The 24,650-nt window shown below is 33.2% G+C and overlaps 1 protein-coding gene across 1 annotated transcript in view; it reads right to left on the bottom strand.

Moving 5' to 3' along the window:
• The window catches only part of LOC149776147 (disintegrin and metalloproteinase domain-containing protein unc-71-like), a 290,286-nt gene that overhangs the window by 100,807 nt on the left and 164,829 nt on the right, over positions 1 to 24,650 (bottom strand). Inside the window, exon 6 of the mRNA XM_089942442.1 lies at positions 5,796 to 5,859. Within this exon, the coding sequence (XP_089798568.1) occupies positions 5,796 to 5,859 (64 nt within the window). The remainder of the gene's footprint in view (positions 1 to 5,795; positions 5,860 to 24,650) is intronic.

Genomic DNA, 24,650 nt, shown 5'->3' with positions numbered 1-24,650 from the left:
ATGATAAACTCAGGGTACCTGTCTTGTTCATTTTTAACAATTTGTAATATGTTTCTTTTCTTTTTCTCTCTCTCTTTAATACTGAATTAAAATTAAAACTAAAATTAAATTTTGAAAAAGACCTCCTCTTACTACATAGCAGTTGTGTATGTTCAGTGTTGTTTGCATTCATTGTCAAAACATAATGAAACATTCATGCCTGAATTTTAACAACCTGAGCCTTGACTTGAATCTAGATTACAGCAATCTGCTAGGATAAAATTTATGCTACTTAAAACTGAACCCATAAAATGTCTACTTTCTATCAGTCTAGACATAAAAGGTAACTTAGGAACCCTTCTAAAGGCTATACATTTTGAATTACTGCCAAGATCAGTATCCAAAATGAATTTTAAAACGTATCCATGGCCATAGTTGTAACACTAATGGTACTTTATTTACTTGGAAAGATGCATTTATTGAAGGACTGAGACTTACTATATGCTAAAAATGTGTTTTGACTTCAGCTGTTCTGTGGAATGTAAATATGCTACAATGAGTATAACAAATACAAAGCCATGCTTGGTATTAGCTAAACCCATTCCTCATCTTTTACAAACTTTATTTGATTTTTTATTTTCTTTACTCTCTAGCCATTATGGAACCAACCCCAAGTACATAAAAACATTTTACCAAGGCTCCCTTAGCTCACAAGAAAATTACTGTTTGCCATATATGCCAGCATTTAAATCAATCTCAAAACCACATAGACCCTGATCTGCCATCACATACTGATCTATCAAATCACAGTATATGTTGTTTGTTCAAACAAATTCCAGTGACCCAGATCTGCTGACACATTATGCGACAGTTGCTCTGAGTTTGTCCAGTTTTCAATTATACTAGACTTTTAAGTGCATATATATGGTATACTAAATCTTACAGGGAGCTAACCTGCAAACCATCACTGGGATACATATTACATTAGATAAATCTTAGATAATTGCTTTTATAAATATTTAATGGTTGTCTGATTTAAGCCCACTATGTGATGAGAGAGCAAAAACACTGATGATCTTTGGCTTTTAAGGGTAATGACTTTCAGAAAATGAGCAATTGTGTACTCTGATCAAAAGATAAAAACACCTTACACATTTCCATACTAGTATCATACATAATTGGTGACAGGTCAGCACCAACCGCAAACTGAATAGACCCAGATCTGATGTCTAACAATGGACTGACAGATCTGGTTCTGTATTTTGTTAGAACTAATCAATAAAACAAAGCAACACAGATTCTGATCTGCTGGCCATTTATGCAATGACAGATCAGGGTCTATCTTGACCCAATTTGTACACAATTACAGGTGGTATGTCTTAATTTTCTTGCAGAATAACTGGACTACTTGCACACTTCATAACTGTAAACTACCTGTACTCCTTGAAGTAACAAAATATTATTTAAAAAATGGGAAAAATGAGAAACTTAAATTACAATAGAAAATGGTTCTATTTAAGTTGGATAAGAGTCAGCAAAATTATAAATGCACTTCTATAATACTTCTATAACCCAGCTTTTTTCCTACCTTGAAATTTCAAATTACATGTATTTAGACTTTTCCATTCAGTAAGAAAAATGCAGAGTAAAGCAATTAATGCAAATTACTTAAAAAAGATTGTTACCAAAGAGATTTGCTTCCTGTCCCATGGGATTAATGAAACATGTAAGCCAGGTAAGCACACTTATGGATTAACATAGCATTTTCTATACATGTTTCTCTTTTAAAAACTTAACACTAAAAGCTTTGTTTGTAAAGCTGTACACACAAACTGGATTTGATACTGGTGTATGTGTGTGTGTGTGTGTGTGTGTGATTTAGATTTTTTAATGTAGCTTTAACAATTTTTCAGTCATATTGCAACAATGTCTGCAGTGTGGCAGTTTATAGTGATGTCTATCACTGGGGCATCATGCCACAGACATGTAGCATGATGTCCCACCCAGTCACATTATCCTGACAACAGGCTGACCAGTCCTAACACTAACCTCTTAATGCTGAGCACCAAGCAAAGCAGCTGTTAGTACCATTTTTATAAGTATGTGTTATGACTCAGTAAGGGTTCCAACCTGCAACCTTCTTCATCCAAGGTGGATGCTCAAACCATTAGGCCACCAGAGCGGTACATTGAGACTGGAAAGTGGTTTAGTTAAAAATTAACAACTACTGACTGACAGCTGTCAGAAGGCAGTACAACCTTGGTGAATCATTGTGAGACTTGTAAGCAACCTACTGAATAACAACTAACAATTACTGACTGACAGCCGCTAGTAGCCAGCAGGAATTTGGTGACTCATTATGAGACCTGTAAGCAGGATAGTAAATAGGTGACTCATTATGAAACTGGTAAGCAGTCTAATGAACAACAACAAAACAATTACTGACTGACAGCTATAAGTAGCCAGCAGGAACTTGGTGACTCATTATGAAACTGCTAAGCAGCCTACTGAATAACAACTAAACAATTACTGACTGACAGCTATAAGTAGCCAGCAGGAACTTGGTGACTCATGATGAAACTGCTAAGTGGCCTATTGAATAACAACTAAACAATTACTGACTGACAGCTGTTAGTAGCCAGCAGGAACTTGGTGACTCATGATGAAACTACTAAGTGGCCTATTGAATAACAACTAAACAATTTCTGACTGACAGCTGTTAGTAGCCAGCAGGAACCTGGTGACTCATTATGAAACTAGTAAGCAGTCTACTTAATTACAAAAAGAAACATTACTGACTGACAGCTGTTAGTATCCAGGGGGACCTTATGATTCATTATGAGACTGGTAAGCAGCCTGTTGAATAACAACTAAACAATTACTGACTGTCAGCTGTTAGTAGCCAGCAGGAACTTGGTCATTCATCAATTATCAAAATCAAATTAACTGCATTTAAGTATAAAAAAAATTATTATAAAAAAGGTTTTAAGTTTGTTATTTCTTTCAATTACCTATTTTCAACCAATAATGTCCTTTACTAATTTAGCTCACTTTTAAGTTAAGTCAACATCCAAACTGCACACACCCAAATCTACCCTCACACAAAGCACTGGCAGATCTGGGACTATGTAGTTTGTGATGAGTAATCACTAGAATAAACAGTACAAGCACTGATCTACAGGAACATTATGTGATAGCGGATCAAAGTCTAAGTTGTTTTCAGTTGATTTGGCTCATGTGTAGTGTTCTGCATTTGTGTGTTTTTTACCGATTTTCACTGATAAACTGCCATTTAAAAAACAAAACAGAATTTGGTTTTGATTTACACCCACTGATCAACCCTCCCAATATTTTTTCAAGGTACTTGTTTTTTTAAACATGGACTCTTCATGAGACCGTTACTGTAGACATAAAACAGACACAAGGTGGAAGATGGCAAATCAAACAACGTCTGATGTTTCCTGCTTATTTCATTGTTTCTGTTTAATGTGGTGCTGAATCCAGAAAAAAAATTATGCTTTTAAGAAAAAGGGTAAACACTGGTTGAAATGTGTACACTATTAATTATGAAAAATCATCCCACCTTCACTGACTTTTTTAACCCAATTTTTTCCCACTTTTAATGTTTGGTAGATAAACAATAAACAATTCCTGGATTTTTCCTACATAAAAAACAAAGACAAAAAGATGCAATGCTTATAATTTGGATACAGACAGTATGCTGTTTTTAAAAATTCAAAGTGAAGACGTAGCTTAATTTTTCACTTAAATGAACCATGAAACAACTTCATCATTTGCACTGAAATAATGATAGAAGACTGGAAGAAAGAGAAAAGGAGGATGAATAATGATTATTAGGCTTGTGTTTCACAAAAAATGTCACAAACAATTTGTGCTGGTTCTGGCTGAAGTTCTTAATTAATGACACTATGTAATTTTTTTATATATACAAATCTTTACTTTTAAAAATTATATGCACACATTTAATACTGTCATTAAAACTTGGGTCTACAAAACTGAAAATTAAGTTTGGATGGTTAGGCATAAATTTCTTCTTCCGTTTGAAAAAAAAGGGGGAATTTTCTGAATAAATGTTGAATTTAACTAAGAATAAGGGTAGGGCATGAAAAAAGAATGTCCAAATTTGGTTGAGTTTTTTCCATGACTTTCAGAAAATACTGCAAATTCCACAACTGCATGTCCTAAAATAAATTCTGTGACACATATATATTGCACAAAATGTGATCTACAGCAAATGAAAAATGTCAAACTGTATTTAAAACATGCAACCAAATGCAAATGGTGAGGAACCAAATCTGTCTTGCATAATGAACATGATAGTCCACACAACCTTGCATTAATTTACATGACAGTCCACACAACCTTGCATTAATTTACATGAGAGTCCACACAACCTTGCATTAATTTACATGAGAGTCGACACAACCTTGCATTAATTTACATGACAGTCCACACAACCTTGCATTAATTTACATGACAGCCCACACAACCTTGCATTAATTTACATAACAGTCAACACAACCTTGCATTAATTTACATGAGAGTCCAGACAACCTTGCATTAATTTACATGACAGCCCACACAACCTTGCATTAATTTACACGAGAGTCCAGACAACCTTGCATTAATTTACATGACAGCCCACACAACCTTGCATTAATTTACATGAGAGTCCAGACAACCTTGCATTAATTTACATGAGAGTCCAGACAACCTTGCATTAATTTACATGAGAGTCCAGACAACCTTGCATTAATTTACATGAGAGTCCAGACAACCTTGCATTAATTTACATGAGAGTCCACACAACCTTGCATTAATTTACATGACAGCCCACACAACCTTGCATTAATTTACATGACAGCCCACAGAACCTTGCATTAATTTACATGACAGCCCACACTGTTTACTTGAAATCACATGCAGCACCAAGACTGGAAACATTCAATAAGCTATTTTATCAAGACTGGCAATGTATTGGTAATGGACATCATAATTTTCATGACTTTTCTTAAAATGAATGAAAACCGCCATGCAATGTTTTGTAAGAATAAAGTAAAATTCACTGTATTCACTGGCAAAGTTAACATATAAAATACGGGAACCTGACAATGATAACTTGGCAGGGAATTTGTTATGATTTAATTGTGGTAAGCATATCAATACCAATATGAATATGCATACTGATCCAACAAAAGCTGTAGTAGTACAGTTATACAGTTAAATATATTTTTACAGACCACCTCTTGATTCTGCTAAGAAAAAAAGTCTCTGATGACAGGCTGTCTCCTAAAAAGAAGTCACTATAATATGTAACAATAGGCCCATCAAGAGGTTGAAGAAATAATAAGCAAATGAAAAACTCAAGCACTAAAAACCTGCAAACAATGTGCTATTAATGTGATGATCCCAATGTCAAAAGGGCAAATGCCTGTGTCACATTATGGGTTGTTTTTACTTCATAATTATTCATTCCAAGCAAAAGCAGACTGTATAAATGAGTTAATAACTATTCGCAAATTAACAATTTAAACAAAACCAACATATATTTTCATGTATGTGACCTTGACCCTAAGGTCATAGGTATTAACAAGTGTGCCATAGAAATAACTGTCATATCTCTATTTTCATCTATCCCAATACCTTAACAGAACTGTTATGATCAGGTCACCACTGCTGGCATCAGAAATGTTACTGCATTGTCTTGTTTCTCCACAAACAAAAATAAAATAAAATGCAAATAAAGAGAGCCATAAAGACAAAATTGGGAAAAATACTAGTACTGATTCCCTTACCCCCATATCACCTCCCACTAGAGGCTGGATAATGTAGGTCTCATTGTGAAAATGGATGATCCCACTGAAAAAAGAAATTAGGAAAATGAATTAAAGATACATGAAAGAAAATAAAATATAAAACATATACAATGAAATATTTTGCAAGTCAGGAATCACTAACTTGCATTTACCAATTCAAGTTTTCATTTTTGCAGCTTGTACCCATTTCCCAAGTCTTGTTTTTCTTGTTATCTTCTTAATTTTTACAACCTGGAATTCTACTGAAACAATAACACCAATGTTTTGCTGATTCCAGATTTAAATAAGACTAATACTAAATTTGAAATATATCTAATTATCAAATTTGTATACTGAACATGGCATGGATATTGATTTTATAATCCCAACTAATATGCATTGTTTATTATTTATTGAAATCAGTGAGTAATCATGCTAATGGATCAGGGTTATTACTATTTCTCAGACTGAGGGTTTTTGAACCCCTGGGACCCTATACAACATAAATAAAGTGGGGTTACACGCCGTGAAGTAACATTGTAATATTACACTGGAGCATTACAAAACACTAATTAAATAAATGTTTAAAAGCTCATAACTTGCTTACTTATGCCTGATAAATCAGGAAACTAATTCTGATGTACAGAAGATTTCAGTAATTTATTTAGTAGCTCTAAATATTATAGAAATTTATGTGGGTTTTTAAAATAAAATATTTTCCTAGAATGAAAGTAGTATTTTTTTTACTTTAACAAAAACAAAAACCAAGAAATAACAGAAATGCCATTAATCTGAAAATCATAAGTCATATGTGCAATTTCCAAAACTTTGGTTTTGCTACTCCATATTATTTTTTTATCTTTGTATTTTTCCATTCTGTATTGTGCAATGAAAGCATTTTAATACAGAGACACAGAACATGTCCACTCCTCCTGAACAACATGGCAAACTGTAGCAGATACCACTCACGGCGTCTTAAAAAAGGCATACACTGACCGTGTTTAATCAGGTATTCTTTGTTATTACCAAGATATCATTAGCAACTTTCCAACTTGCATCCAGCTACAAATACCATTTCTTAGACTAAATTTACTAACATGCACCAGGCCTGACAATTTCTTTATATGAACTGCATGTATAAAACAGTATTAGGCCACTGTTTTGTATGTGCATTGTTAATACATGATTCTAGTACAGTTTACATGTTTGAGAACTCTGCACGTCAGAACACACATCCTTAAATTACTGAATTTTTACTTGATATCTATGACAACCAAGGTTTCTTCCCTTTCCTTTTTATGTATGTGAGTACTCGTGATATAGATAACATTAGGAAACTTGTCGAGAGCCTTTTATTGACCGAAGGATGGTATTACAATGAGCCTGAATTTGTATCATGATGGTGCCACTTTTTTATGTTGTTGAAATATTAACCTGTAATGTATATATTATGATAATATGAGTATGGCAAAGTGCCAAGGCCAAAGTAATATTTCACTGAAAATTCCAGTTTTATTTTTACCACTGACCATTGCCTGAAAATTGTTGCTATTTATATCAGACTACAAGAATGCTTAGGATGAGGGAACAGGCAATTACACATGAGGCTGACACAAGGTTAACGTTGATAAAAAAATCACCTGAAGTAAAGATAATTATACCAAGTTGCTGATTACTGCTATGACCCATTCTGACACCGAATCCTGTCCATCATATACTAAAAACGACAAAGTAACTTTGAAACAGCCTGTTCCACACTTGACCTTTGACCTCTGGCTGCTCTTCCTGTCCAAGAAGATGCATAGTCAATGTCTCATTTTACTCCTGATAACATTTTTTTATTAAACCATTGTCCACTTTTCTGCCTTGGACCAAACAACAGTTACAGACCCTAAAATGCAAGAATTGTGTGAAATTTGTGCCAGGTTAAACAGTTACAATTACCTACAAATTGCCAGTACTCAAAGATATAGGTCTCTAAGTATTTGGCAATTCTGAGGACCGAGGTAGATGCAAAGATATGTTTCTGCTTACCATTCACTTATATCAACTCATGGAGTCCTATTCCATGAAAATCATGTCTGTGTTTGCAAAAGTCATGTCAATTGTAATTCCATGACTACAAAATTCATAATCTCCCAAGTGAAAAGCACCTCCATATACAAGTCCTTTGGTCAAAATTTATTACTTACATTTTTCAGCAATAAAATAAAAAAAAAATTTATTAAGCTCATTACTTACCTCATTTGTATAAATTTAAATTGTATTTATTGCAATAATTTGTATACATTTAAATTGTATTTATTGTAATAATTTGTATAAATTTAAATTGTATTTATTGCAATAATTTGTATAAATTTAAATTGTATTTATTGCATAAATTTGTATAAATTTAAATTGTATTTATTGTAATAATTTGTATACATTTAAATTGTATTTATTGTAATAATTTGTATACATTTAAATTGTATTTATTGTAATAATTTGTATATATTTAAATTGTATTTATTGCAATAATTTGTATTTTATGTACAATAAATTTTGAGCCAGCCAGTGATTGCGGGTAAGGTGGTGAAATGGACAATGTTTCAAAGTTTTAATGTTGAACAAATTCCCCTGATACAAAGTATTTTGCATTAAATGCAGTATTTCTGATGATGCTGGACTAAACTGGGAACACTCTTCATACAGTCTTCAGAATAAAAATCCATGAAATAAGGAAACTACCTGGAAAATCTTGTGCCCATTAAATTATGATCTTGGATTATAGTGTAAACTGCAACAAATTCACAAAATTAGTTTCAGTTTGCTAAATTTACTGAAACTGTAGTGACTTAAATTAGGTCAGATGCATCTGACAATGATATGTTATAGCATGTACTAGCACCTTCTGGCACTGATATGTTATAGCACCTGGCACTGATATGTTATAACATGTACTAGCACCTTCTGGCACTGATATGTTATAGCATGTACTAGCACCTTCTGGCACTGATAAGTTATAGCATGTACCAGCACCTTCTGGCACTGATATGTTATAGCATGTACTAGCACCTTCTGGCACTGATATGTTATAGCATGTACTAGCACCTTCTGGCACTGATATGTTATAGCATGTACTAGCACCTTCTGGCACTGATATGTTATAGCATGTACTAGCACCTTCTGGCACTGATAAGTTATAGCATGTACCAGCACCTTCTGGCACTGATAAGTTATAGCATGTACTAGCACCTTCTGGCACTGATATGTTATAGCATGTACCAGCACCTTCTGGCACTGATATGTTATAGCATGTACTAGCACCTTCTGGCACTGATATGTTATAGCATGTACTAGCACCTTCTGGCACTGATATGTTATAGCATGTACTAGCACCTTCTGGCACTGATAAGTTATAGCATGTACTAGCACCTTCTGGTATTGATATGTTATAGCATGTACTAGCACCTTCTGGCACTGATATGTTATAGCACCTGGCACTGATATGTTATAACATGTACTAGCACCTTCTGGCACTGATATGTTATAGCATGTACTAGCACCTTCTGGCACTGATAAGTTATAGCATGTACCAGCACCTTCTGGCACTGATAAGTTACAGCATGTACTAGCACCTTCTGGCACTGATATGTTATAGCATGTACTAGCACCTGGCACTGATATGTTATAGCATGTACTAGAACCTTCTGGCACTGATATGTTACAGCATGTACTAGCACCTTCTGGCACTGATATGTTATAGCATGTACCAGCACCTTCTGGCACTGATATGTTATAGTATGTACTAGCACACTGGCACTGATATGTTATAGCATGTACTAGCACCTTCTGGCACTGATATGTTATAGCATGTACTAGCACCTTCTGGCACTGATAAGTTATAGCATGTACTAGCACCTTCTGGCACTGATATGTTATAGCATGTACTAGCACCTGGCACTGATATGTTATAACATGTACTAGCACCTTCTGGCACTGATATGTTATAGCATGTACTAGCACCCTCTGGCAATGATATGTTATAGCATGTACCAGCACCTTCTGGCACTGATAAGTTATAGCATGTACTAGTACCTTCTAGTGCAAACAGTTGTATGCAGTATGAATAAAAGGTAGGTCTCTCAAAAAATTAAAAATAAATTGCACAGATATTTTGGAAGACAAAGCCTTCTGAACATTAATGCAAAATCAAGTACAGCAAGAGAAGATACAAAACACAGATATGTTAAAATTCGATAAATATATATAAAAAAACAGAAAACCTCATACATCAAAATCCTTAACACGTCATTAAAATTCCAAGATTTTCTCAGGTAGTTGTTTCATGAAAATGTTCATCAAAGCTTCGATTGTTTAGGACTGTTCTTTATTCTTTTATTTCTTTTTTCTTTCAGTCTTTGGTGGAAGGGATATCTTTTTTAATAAATATTGTTTCTGATGATCAAGGTCTACTACCCTGCAGAGTAAGATCTAATTAACACAGGTGAGTGAATAATGGTCATTGAGAATATTTTTTTACTAATATGTGACCTATGACTATATTTATTAGTTTCAATTAGAGTTATCAAAATACCGATAGATATGAACCACCAAATAATTAGCATGGCTTATATTACATATAATCAGCCATATGAATGCAATAACTAAGGAAAACACAATCATAACAGAAGATAATTGGGTTTTCAACAGCTAAATCATTTGTCTGCTACTGCAGAATCTGTTTTTCTGATCAATCAACTTACTCCATAAATTGATTTGTTATGACTCATTTGGTACATGTCAGCTTCCTAATGACAGAATGGGCATGATTAGAAACACAATCTGATGTGTCACAGACAACTGCCATCTGCAGGTTAATGCTAATGATTTTGATTTGCCAAAGTGGCCTAATAGTTGTTCATGTTGTAACCTTTGAACTATGAATCAGCAAGGTTTTGTTCAAGTTACTCTACAGCAAAATGCACTGAATGGACTGCCTTTACTCCTATGACTTTTCAACAACAGATTATCATACAAATATGTGGACCTTGACAGCAGTAACACACTATCATTGTACCACAAAAGTACTGGGTTTGTTTCTCAGTTCTAACATAGGCAAGCACATGTGGCTGTCAACACAATAATGTTAATTTTCTCCACATTCTCAGCTTTCATACACAGCTACTGTAATGCATCCAATCATTTATTTCTTGGAGGGGAATGGGAATGGAATTTTTTAACAATAAAATATTTATACTCCCCATCCAAAAGCTTGAAAAAACATCTTTTTGCTCTGGTTTGTAGTAAAGAAAGACCTTATTCTATCACCTTAACTGTAAAAAAATTATCTTGTGACAATATGAGAATATCCTGGTCAGAAAGAAAATTCTGAGCATGCTCCCCAACCCAATAAAAATGTCACGGTCATTGTATTATGCTTCTGAACCATAAAAAGATAGCCAAGCTCCCAAAACTAATGTTTTAATGGTGTTAAACGTACAATTTCTACAAATAAAATTAAATTAAGTTCAAATTATGCATCAAGTGTGTGTTTATGTGTGTGTATACACATTATACATGTGTGTGTGTGTATATATATATATATATATATATATATATATATATATATATATATATATATATAGGAGCCTTGTTAATCCGGACTCCATTTATCCCGTTTATCCAGAAACCTCGCTATCCGGACATAATTCAATGGGAACAGAATTCTTAAACATTAATTTGCTCTGTTAATCAAGAAATCTGCGTTCCAGATCCGGAAATCAAAACTGGGGTCCAAAGTGTAAAATTACTTTAAAACTTGTATTGATAATCTAGAAATAATCTGTCCAAAAGAAAGAACATTCAAAAAATCGTATATGAAAATACAGTCAGTTGGATAATACAGATCCACCTAAGCAAATCTGGAGGTGTCTCAATGTATCAATCTCTGACTGGTCAAATTCTAGTGGTATGTTAAAGATATCAATTGATCACATGATGTGTGTGTGGAAAAGCTAAGTAGCATGACCATATTGTAACCGCTGATGGAGGTGTTAATAATTAAATAAACACACTAGGATCAAACTGTCCATGCTTTTTGACATAACATATGGTAAATAAGTTAAGTATGTCATTATGCCTCTTTGTTGCTCACCAATTGTATGTAACAATCACAGTTTATTGATGGCTGTACAAATGCGCTTGATTGATTTAAGCTGTGGACAGTATACGGCTTCATTTCCAAATAAAATGGGGACATCAGTTATCAGCTCATAAGTAACTATAGCAGCTGTAAAATATGACTTATAAAAATGAATAAAAATGACTGCATTTTATTAGATTACCATAATGCATTTCACTGCGAGATAATAGTTTGTATTCATTGTACTTTTTACATATATAATGGCAACACCATGAAGCAAGCGTAGACGAGTAGAGATACCAGCCAGCATAAAAAAGAATTAATGTCTGAATAACATTGTACACCATGAATAACATTGTACACCATGAATAACATTGTACACCATGAATAACATTGTACACTATGAATATCATTGTACACCATGAATAACATTGTACACCATGAATAACACTGTAAACTATGAATAACATTGTACACTATAAATAACATTGTACACCATGAATAACATTGTACACCATGAATAACACTGTACACTATGAATAACATTGTACACCATGAATAACATTGTACACCATTAACTGCTTGCAGCAAGGGTCATATATTATTCAATGCATTTCACAGACTTCATGTCTACTGAACACAAGTTCATGATTCCATTTATTACATAATCTTATTACTAAACACTTCATAATCTCAGTAATGTTGCTATATGATGCTGCTAACTTTATAGTATATGTAACACTTTTTAGGATACAACATCATGATGCTAATCAAGGCAAGCATTATGATCCGAAAGGACAGACCATGATTAGAAAGTACAGATTATAAACAGAAAGTACAGATTATGATCAGAAAGAACAGATTAGTATGCGTTTCCTACTCGAATTTCAGGCGAAAATGACAAAAACCTCCAGGGGTTAATGTGTTAATAATCTGTACTTTCTGCTGATCTGTCCATTCTATTACTATTCTGTTTTAGAGAATGGACAGATTAACAGAAAGTACAGATTATAAACAGAAAGGACAGACTATGATCAGAAAGTACAGATTATTAACAGAAAGCCTGAAATTCGAGGAGGAAATGCATTTTGAAAGCTATTTCTGAATACATCCTAATACATCAACTTCCAGGTGATTTTCAAATAACTAATGCCTAGTTGTGTTAGAAACATCGTTTTTCATTGGCTATTTGGCTCACACATGAGCAGATGGGGAAAAGTTGGAGTTCTTTTTTTTTTTTTTAGCTTAACGGACCCATTATTTTCATATCAAGACCACTCTTTATTCCAAATGCCCATCTTATCCTACTTTTTGCAAAGGTTCATCTGTTTGTTTGCATTTCATACTGGTCTGCCTTAGATCTGAGACCAAAAAGTCTAAAATCTGGACACAAAATCAGATTCCGACCACGGGTGAATTTTGGGCAGAAAAAAATCAGGTCCAAAAAATGAGGTTTTTCCCTCTGTATTTTGTAGTGCAGCTAGAACTTCCAAATTATTTGGAAACGTTGTAGAGCTACATCTGTCTACCTTTCTATAATACCACCCACTTTAGTGTATCATAGATGACCATGATGCTACAGAGCTCGGCAGTAGGCTACTACCTCCTGCCACGTAAACTCACTTTTCATCAGCAGGGGTTAATGTGTTAACAGAAAGGGCGGATTACTAACATAAAGTACAGATTATTAACAGAAAGTACAGATTATTAATAGAAAGTACAGTTTATCAACAGAAAGTACCGATTATTAATAGAAGTACAGATTACTAACAGAAAGAGCAGATTATTAACAGAAAGGACAGATTATGATCAGAAAGTACAAATTATGATCAGAATGTACAGAGTATTAACAGAAAGGTCAGACTGTTAACAGAAATCACAGATTATTGACCAAAAGGACAGATTATTAACACTAAGTACAGATTATGATCAGAAAGCACACATTATTAACAGAAAGGACAGACTGTTAACAGAAAGGAAAGATATTTAAGAGAAAGGAACGATTATTAACAGAAAGGAAAGATTATTAACAGTAAGTACAGATTATTAACAGAAAGTACAGATTATTGGCAGAAAGTACAGATTATTAATAGAAAGTACATTTTATCAATAGAAACTACTGATTATTAATAGAAACGACAGATTATTAACAGAAAGGACAGATTATGATCAGAAGTACCGATTATTAACGGAAAGGACAGATTATTAACAGAAAGGACAGATTATTAACAGAAAAGACAGATTATTAACAAGATCAGATTATTAATAGAAAGGGCAGATTATTAGCAGAAAGGACAGATTATTAACAAGTACAGATTATTAATAGAAAGGACAGATTATTAACAGAAAGGACAGATTATTAACAAGTACAGATTATGATCAGAAAGTACAGATTATGAACAGAAAGTACAGATTATTAATAGAAAGTACAGTTTATCAATATAAACTAGAGATTATTAATAGAAAGGACAGATTATTAATAGAACAGACAGATTATGATCAGAAGGGACAGACTATGATCAGAAAGAACAGATTATTAACAGAAAGGACAGACTGTTAACAGAAAGTACAGATGATTAAGTACAAATGATTAACAGAAAGGACAGATGATTAACAGAAAAGACAGACTGTTAACAGACAGGACAGATTATTAACAGAAAGGACAGTCTGTTAACAGAAAGGACAGATTATTAAAAGAAAGTACAGATTATTAACAAAAAGTACAGCTTATTAATAGAAAGTACAGATTATTAACAGAACGGACAGATTAGTAACAGAAAGTACACACTGTTAACAGAAAGGACAGACGGTTAACAGGAAGTACAGATTATTAATAGAAAGTACAGATTATTAACAGAAAGGACAGACTGTTAACAGAAAGGACAGATTATTAACAGAAAGTACAGATTATTAATAGAAAGTACAGTTTATCAATAGAAACTACAGATTATTAATAGAAAGGACGGTTTATTAACAGAACGTACATATTAACAGAAAGGAGAGACTGTTAACAGAAAGGACAGATTATAAACAGAAAGGACAGACTATTAACAGAAAGGACAGATTATTAACAGAAAAGAGATATGATGATCAGAGGGTACAGATTCTAATCAGAAAAAACAGGCTCTGGTTGATCTAAATATAATCAGGTTTACTTGTAATACTCTATATAAGTCATAAACAAAATCTAGATATTGTGTCCCATTTATTTTTTAAAATACATTTTAATTTATTTTTAAAACATTTGGACCTGAAGTAAACATATACAAATCAGAGAAAGTAATTTTGCCCAATCTCTCTAGATTTGACTGCAATAGAAAGGCAAATCCTACTGAAGTAAGACACAAATCATAAATTGTTGCACATGCTTTATGAATGGTACCTAGTAGACTTGTAATATGTATGAATAAGAAAATGGTACCTAGAAGACTTGTGATATGCATGAATAACAAAATGTACCTAGTAGACTTGTGAGATGTATGAATAACAAAATGTACCTAGTAGACTTGTGAGATGTATGAATAACAAAATGTACCTAGTAGACTTGTAATATGTATGAATAACAAAATGTACCTAGTAGACTTGTGAGATGTATGAATTACAAAATGTACCTAGTAGACTTGTGAGATGTATGAATTACAAAATGTACCTAGTAGACTTGTGAGATGTATGAATAACAAAATGTACCTAGTAGACTTGTGAGATGTATGAATAACAAAATGTACCTAGTAGACTTGTAATATGTATGAATAACAAAATGGTACCTAGTAGACTTGTGAGATGTATGAATTACAAAATGTACCTAGTAGACTTGTAATATGTATGAATAACAAAATGTACCTAGTAGACTTGTAATATGTATGAATAACAAAATGTACCTAGTAGACTTGTGAGATGTATGAATTACAAAATGTACCTAGTAGACTTGTAATATGTATGAATAAGAAAATGTACCTAGTAGACTTGTGAGATGTATGAATTACAAAATGTACCTAGTAGACTTGTGAGATGTATGAATAACAAAATGTACCTAGTAGACTTGTGAGATGTATGAATAACAAAATGTACCTAGTAGACTTGTGAGATGTATGAATAACAAAATGTACCTAGTAGACTTGTGAGATGTATGAATTACAAAATGTACCTAGTAGACTTGTAATATGTATGAATAAGAAAATGGTACCTAGTAGACTTGTAATATGTATGAATAAGAAAATGTACCTAGTAGACTTGTAATATGTATGAATAACAAAATGTACCTAGTAGACTTGTGAGATGTATGAATAACAAAATGTACCTAGTAGACTTGTGAGATGTATGAATTACAAAATGTACCTAGTAGACTTGTGAGATGTATGAATAACAAAATGTACCTAGTAGACTTGTGAGATGTATGAATTACAAAATGTACCTAGTAGACTTGTGAGATGTATGAATTACAAAATGTACCTAGTAGACTTGTAATATGTATGAATAACAAAATGGTACCTAGTAGACTTGTGAGATGTATGAATTACAAAATGTACCTAGTAGACTTGTGAGATGTATGAATAACAAAATGTACCTAGTAGACTTGTGAGATGTATGAATAACAAAATGTACCTAGTAGACTTGTAATATGTATGAATAACAAAATGTACCTAGTAGACTTGTGAGATGTATGAATAACAAAATGGTACCTAGTAGACTTGTGAGATGTATGAATTACAAAATGTACCTAGTAGACTTGTGAGATGTATGAATTACAAAATGTACCTAGTAGACTTGTGAGATGTATGAATAACAAAATGTACCTAGTAGACTTGTGAGATGTATGAATTACAAAATGTACCTAGTAGACTTGTAATATGTATGAATAACAAAATGTACCTAGTAGACTTGTGAGATGTATGAATAACAAAATGTACCTAGTAGACTTGTAATATGTATGAATAACAAAATGTACCTAGTAGACTTGTGAGATGTATGAATAACAAAATGTACCTAGTAGACTTGTAATATGTATGAATAACAAAATGTACCTAGTAGACTTGTGAGATGTATGAATAACAAAATGTACCTAGTAGACTTGTGAGATGTATGAATTACAAAATGTACCTAGTAGACTTGTGAGATGTATGAATTACAAAATGTACCTAGTAGACTTGTGAGATGTATGAATAACAAAATGTACCTAGTAGACTTGTGAGATGTATGAATTACAAAATGTACCTAGTAGACTTGTAATATGTATGAATAACAAAATGTACCTAGTAGACTTGTGAGATGTATGAATTACAAAATGTACCTAGTAGACTTGAGATGTATGAATAACAAAATGTACCTAGTAGACTTGTGAGATGTATGAATTACAAAATGTACCTAGTAGACTTGTGAGATGTATGAATTACAAAATGTACCTAGTAGACTTGTAATATGTATGAATAACAAAATGGTACCTAGTAGACTTGTGAGATGTATGAATTACAAAATGTACCTAGTAGACTTGTGAGATGTATGAATAACAAAATGTACCTAGTAGACTTGTAATATGTATGAATAACAAAATGTACCTAGTAGACTTGTGAGATTATGAATTACAAAATGTACCTAGTAGACTTGTGAGATGTATGAATAACAAAATGTACCTAGTAGACTTGTAATATGTATGAATAACAAAATGTACCTAGTAGACTTGTAATATGTATGAATAACAAAATGTACCTAGTAGACTTGTGAGATGTATGAATTACAAAATGTACCTAGTAGACTTGTGAGATGTATGAATTACAAAATGTACCTAGTAGACTTGTGAGATGTATGAATTACAAAATGTACCTAGTAGACTTGTGAGATGTATGAATAACAAAGTGTACCTAGTAGATTTGTAATATGTATGAATAACAAAATGTACCTAGTAGACTTGTGAGATTATGAATTACAAAATGTACCTAGTAGACTTGTGAGATGTATGAATTACAAAATGTACCTAGTAGACTTGTGAGATGTATGAATAACAAAATGTACCTAGTAGACTTGTAATATGTATGAATAACAAAATGTACCTAGTAGACTTGTGAGATTATGAATTACAAAATGTACCTAGTAGACTTGTGAGATGTATGAATAACAAAATGTACCTAGTAGACTTGTAATATGTATGAATAACAAAATGTACCTAGTAGACTTGTAATATGTATGAATAACAAAATGTACCTAGTAGACTTGTGAGATGTATGAATTACAAAATGTACCTAGTAGACTTGTGAGATGTATGAATAAAAAAATGTACCTAGTAGACTTGTGAGATGTATGAATAACAAAATGGTACCTAGTAGACTTGTGAGATGTATGAATTACAAAATGTACCTAGTAGACTTGTGAGATGTATGAATAACAAAATGGTACCTAGTAGACTTGTAATATGTATGAATAACAAAATGTACCTAGTAGACTTGTGAGATGTATGAATAACAAAATGTACCTAGTAGACTTGTGAGATGTATGAATAACAAAATGTACCTAGTAGACTTGTGAGATGTATGAATAACAAAATGGTACCTAGTAGACTTGTGAGATGTATGAATTACAAAATGTACCTAGTAGACTTGTAATATGTATGAATAACAAAATGTACCTAGTAGACTTGTGAGATGTATGAATTACAAAATGTACCTAGTAGACTTGTGAGATGTATGAATTACAAAATGTACCTAGTAGACTTGTGAGATGTATGAATTACAAAATGTACCTAGTAGACTTGTGAGATGTATGAATTACAAAATGTACCTAGTAGACTTGTAATATGTATGAATTACAAAATGTACCTAGTAGACTTGTAATATGTATGAATTACAAAATGTACCTAGTAGACTTGTGAGATGTATGAATAACAAAATGTACCTAGTAGACTTGTAATATGTATGAATTACAAAATGTACCTAGTAGACTTGTGAGATGTATGAATAACAAAATGTACCTAGTAGACTTGTGAGATGTATGAATTACAAAATGTACCTAGTAGACTTGTGAGATGTATGAATTACAAAATGTACCTAGTAGACTTGTGAGATGTATGAATAACAAAATGTACCTAGTAGACTTGTGAGATGTATGAATAACAAAATGTACCTAGTAGACTTGTGAATTGAATGTGTTCTACAAAACATTCAGCATGTAATTATAATAAAAGGAGTCAATTCACTAAGCTTATAATCATTGATGACTGTTGTCCATGCTTTTCTAATTTCCAGAAGGATTAATTAGCAAATGCTTGTAACCATCTGCATGCCACAACTCCAAAAAAATACTGAAGTCAGTACAGTGTTAAAGCTATAATGCAGGATAATCACTTATTAAAATTTAGACACAAAAACAAACTGGGTTTGTAGTTTAAAAGTAGATGTGATTTAATACAGTAAAACTTGAATGCTATATGGTGTTATAACCTGTTATGAGTGACTGCCTGTCTTTGACAGACCGTGATTATTTGGTAGAAGGGGTCAGTTCTTTCAAGACAGGTTCAACAGTACAATACAGAACAAGGGAATAACACATAGCACATGATATGCCTGTGTCATGACATTTTCTTTACTAGCAACCTTGACCTTTGCACAATTGACCTGACTATTATATAAGGACAAGTGCTTAGATGTATTCATGAAAAATGTATGTGAATCACATTAAATGCACTTGGCACACATAAAACATCAGCCTGTGATGTGCATTTCATGCACAGAAACTGAAGTCTGGGTCATGCACTAAAGCTTAGGAAATTGTATTTTTACCTGCTTATCAGTGCTATTCAATTTCTACTCATTAGTCTATAATAACAGAGAAAACCCAATTAAACATGGGTGTTATGTGTAATTTCATAAGACACACTCAAGTGGTAACTCTTTTTCTGATATACTGCCTTGAGGGGCAGATGGTTCCTTGTCTTCACTGCACTAATGTTTTCAGTGCATACTAAAGATCCGGCAAAACCCCACCCCCCAAACAAAATAAAGGAAATAAAATAAAATCAACCTGGAGTAGAATATGGGATTTCTGACTTTCAAAATTTATTTGGGTGTGATTTTTTTCTTTTTTGCAAAAAAACAAATCTCGCTTCATTCTGATGAACATTTTTAAAAAACCAAAACTTTTTTAAAAACCCACTAAAACTTTTTTTAAATTTGAAGTTGCTAAGTAACTTCCCACTGAATCCTTCTGTATAAAAGAATTACTCTTCTAAGGTAGGCAAGTTATGAAATAAATATTTATTTATTCATTCATTCATTCATTCTCAATAGCATTCTATTTCCTTTGCAATGTACACCCCTAATATGTTTTACCTGTATTATTACAGGGTAGAAAAACAATCAGCATGAGAAAGAAGTAAGAACACAGCTAGGTAATGTCTTATGAAAATATATGTAGGGGTTAAAATGTAACAGCCAAAATAAAGGCCACTGATTTACATCATCCTTGTAGGGGTTAAAATGTAACAGCCAGGATAAAGGCCACTGATTTACATCATCCTTGTAGGGGTTAAAATGTAACAGCCAAAATAAAGGCCACTGATTTACATCATCCTTGTAGGGGTTAAAATGTAACAGCCTGGATAAAGGCCACTGATTTACATCATCCTTGTAGTGGTTAAAATGTAACAGCCAGGATAAAGGCCACTGATTTACATCATCCTTGTAGGGGTTAAAATGTAACAGCCAAAATAAAGGCCACTGATTTACATCATCCTTGTAGGGGTTAAAATGTAACAGCCAAAATAAAGGCCACTGATTTACGTCATCCTTGTAGGGGTTAAAATGTAACAGCCAAAATAAAGGCCACTGATTTACGTCATCCTTGTAGGGGTTAAAATGTAACAGCCAAAATAAAGGCCACTGATTTACATCATCCTTGTAGGGGTTAAAATGTAACAGCCAGGATAAAGGCCACTGATTTACGTCATCCTTGTAGTGGTTAAAATGTAACAGCCAAGATAAAGGCCACTGATTTACATCATCCTTGTAGGGGTTAAAATGTAACAGCCAGGATAAAGGCCACTGATTTACGTCATCCGCGTAGGGATTAAAATGTAACAACGAGGATAAAGGCCACTGATTTACATCATCCTTGTAGGGGTTAAAATGTAACAACGAGGATAAAGGCCACTGATTTACGTCATCCTTGTAGGGGTTAAAATGTAACAGCCTGGATAAAGGCCACTGATTTACGTCATCCATGTAGGGGTTAAAATGTAACAGCCAGGATAAAGGCCACTGATTTACATCATCCTTGTAGGGGTTAAAATGTAACAGCCAGGATAAAGGCCACTGATTTACGTCATCCGCGTAGGGGTTAAAATGTAACAGCCAAAATAAAGGCCACTGATTTACATCATCTGGTTAAAATGTAACAGCCAAAATAAAGGCCACTGATTTACATCATCCTTGTAGGGGTTAAAATGTAACAGCCAGGATAAAGGCCACTGATTTACATCATCCTTGTAGGGGTTAAAATGTAACAGCCAGGATAAAGGCCACTGATTTACATCATCCTTGTAGGGGTTAAAATGTAACAGCCAGGATAAAGGCCACTGATTTATGTCATCCTCGTAGGGGTTAAAATGTAACAGCCAGGATAAAGGCCACTGATTTACATCATCCTAGTGGGGGTTAAAATGTAACAGCCAGGATAAAGGCCACTGATTTACGTCATCCTGGTAGGGGTTAAAATGTAACAGCCAGGATAAAGGCCACTGATTTACATCATCCTTGTAGGGGTTAAAATGTAACAGCCTGGATAAAGGCCACTGATTTACGTCATCCATGTTGGGGTTAAAATGTAACAGCCAGGATAAAGGCCACTGATTTATGTCATCCTTGTAGTGGTTAAAATGTAACAACCAGGATAAAGGCCACTGATTTACATCATCCTCGTAGGGGTTAAAATGTAACAGCCAGGATAAAGGCCACTGATATACGTCATCCTTGTAGGGGTTAAAATGTAACAGCCAGGATAAAGGCCACTGATTTACATCATCCTCGTAGGGGTTAAAATGTAACAGCCAGGATAAAGGCCACTGATTTACATCATCCTAGTTGAGGATTGATAGCATGGCTATGGTATGCAACACAATGTCTGGAGATATTTATTACTGGTTAAAGCTTCTTAAAAATTATCTACAGTGGTTAAATCTATACATGCTATGGAATTGGCTGAAGTTTCATTAAAATATCTTCAGTAGTTCAAAATTTCTACTCCAATGAATGATACAAGTGACATAAGTGGGACAGACTAATACTACAATGATAAGTATGACAGACTAATACTACAATGATAAGTATGACAGACTAATACTACAATGATAAGTATGACAGACTAATACTACAATGATAAGTATGACTGACTAATACTACAATGATAAGTATGACAAGACTAATACCACAATGATAAGTATGACAAGACTAATACTACAATGATAAGTATGACAGACTAATGCTACAATGATAAGCCAAATGGGACAGACTAATACTACAATGATAAGTATGACAAGACTAATACTACAATGATAAGTATGACAAGACTAATACCACAATGATAAGTATGACAAGACTAATACTACAATGATAAGTATGACAGACTAATGCTACAATGATAAGCCAAATGGGACAGACTAATACTACAATGATAAGCATGACAGGACTAATACTACAATGATAAGTATGACAAGACTAATACTACAATGATAAGTATGACAAGACTAATACTACAATGATAAGTATGACTGACTAATGCTACAATGATAAGTATGACAAGACTAATACTACAATGATAAGTATGACAGACTAATGCTACAATGATAAGTATGACAGACTAATACTACAATGATAAGTATGACTGACTAATGCTACAATGATAAGCCAAATGGGACAGACTAATACTACAATGATAAGTATGACAAGACTAATACTACAATGATAAGTATGACTGACTAATGCTACAATGATAAGCCAAATGGGACAGACTAATACTACAATGATAAGTATGACAAGACTAATACTACAATGATAAGTATGACAGACTAATGCTACAATGATAAGTATGACAGACTAATACTACAATGATAAGTATGACAAGACTAATACTACAATGATAAGTATGACAAGACTAATACTACAATGATAAGTATGACAGACTAATACTACAATGATAAGCCAAATGGGACAGACTAATACTACAATGATAAGTATGACTGACTAATACTACAATGATAAGTATGACAAGACTAATACTACAATGATAAGTATGACAAGACTAATACTACAATGATAAGTATGACAGACTAATGCTACAATGATAAGCCAAATGGGACAGACTAATACTACAATGATAAGTATGACAAGACTAATACTACAATGATAAGTATGACTGACTAATACTACAATGATAAGTATGACAAGACTAATACTACAATGATAAGTATGACTGACTAATACTACAATGATAAGCCAAATGGGACAGACTAATACTACAATGATAAGTATGACTGACTAATACTACAATGATAAGTATGACTGACTAATACTACAATGATAAGTATGACAAGACTAATACTACAATGATAAGTATGACAAGACTAATACTACAATGATAAGTATGACTGACTAATACTACAATGATAAGCCAAATGGGACAGACTAATACTACAATGATAAGTATGACAAGACTAATACTACAATGATAAGTATGACTGACTAATACTACAATGATAAGTCAAGTGAGACAGACTTAAACCACATTAATAAGACAAGAGGGACAAATAAAAACATGTAAAAGCATCCTTGTTTCATGTTTTTTATATATTCTTCTTAATATGTAAATACTGGTATATAATTTAATCCACCATTTGTCTTATGTAAGTCTTGGTACCAGTTTGAGACTCCACAAATCAGAAATCATTCACTAAATTTCTTGTAAGGACTGATCTTCTGCTATCTCACCAAATTACACTACTGCTTTAACTATCTAGAATTTGACAATCATCATTCATCTGAAAGACATCTATTTTTACTTTGTCTTATTTATAAAACAAACTGCAACCAATATGAGTTAAATTTATGCATAATTTCATGGGTGGTGGATGGTGGTAAGAGATAAAAGCATGCCGGATTCTTTTGCTTCATGAGTGAAGCTGTGTTTATTAGCATGCTTTAATTTTCTTCTGGACTGAAAATAGATCTGAGAACAGCAAGTAAGTAATGTCTGTTTCTTTTGATTATTGTACACATAACATGTGATCTACTCTGCTGCGTGCCTTAAGAGATAACCTAATATTGTGGCTTTAGTTGCTTGGGTTACAAATTTTCATACATTCATTTGTTTTTGGAACTGAAAAAAATATTTTAGCTAGTGTTTCAAGTGAAAGAGAGCAAACTATTGTTGTCATCCAATACCATGCAAAAATATGACAGACATCATAAGAAATCTGTTAACAGAAACCCATGTCACTACAATCATCTGCTCAGGATCTGTTACATTAACAAGTTTGTCAAGATGGCCACATACAAGTATGAGACATGCTACTGGCACCATTGACAACCTAAGTCTTCAGCGAAAACCCCATGTTGATACAATCATCTTTCAGAAGTAGCAAAATAAAACATTTCCTTATGGCTGCCATGGTGGCCATGCTGGATATCAGATTGGTGACCATTTTCATTATGGACCAACTAGGCATCATAGAAGTACCAGTAGACTGGTATTAG

The sequence above is a fragment of the Sinohyriopsis cumingii genome, chromosome 18, assembly GCF_028554795.1.
Source record: "Sinohyriopsis cumingii isolate HCF-2022 chromosome 18, ASM2855479v2, whole genome shotgun sequence".
Taxonomy (NCBI): Eukaryota; Metazoa; Mollusca; class Bivalvia; order Unionida; family Unionidae; genus Sinohyriopsis; species Sinohyriopsis cumingii.
Note: the sequence above shows the minus strand (reverse complement) of the source record. Positions and strands in the feature narration are given on the sequence as shown.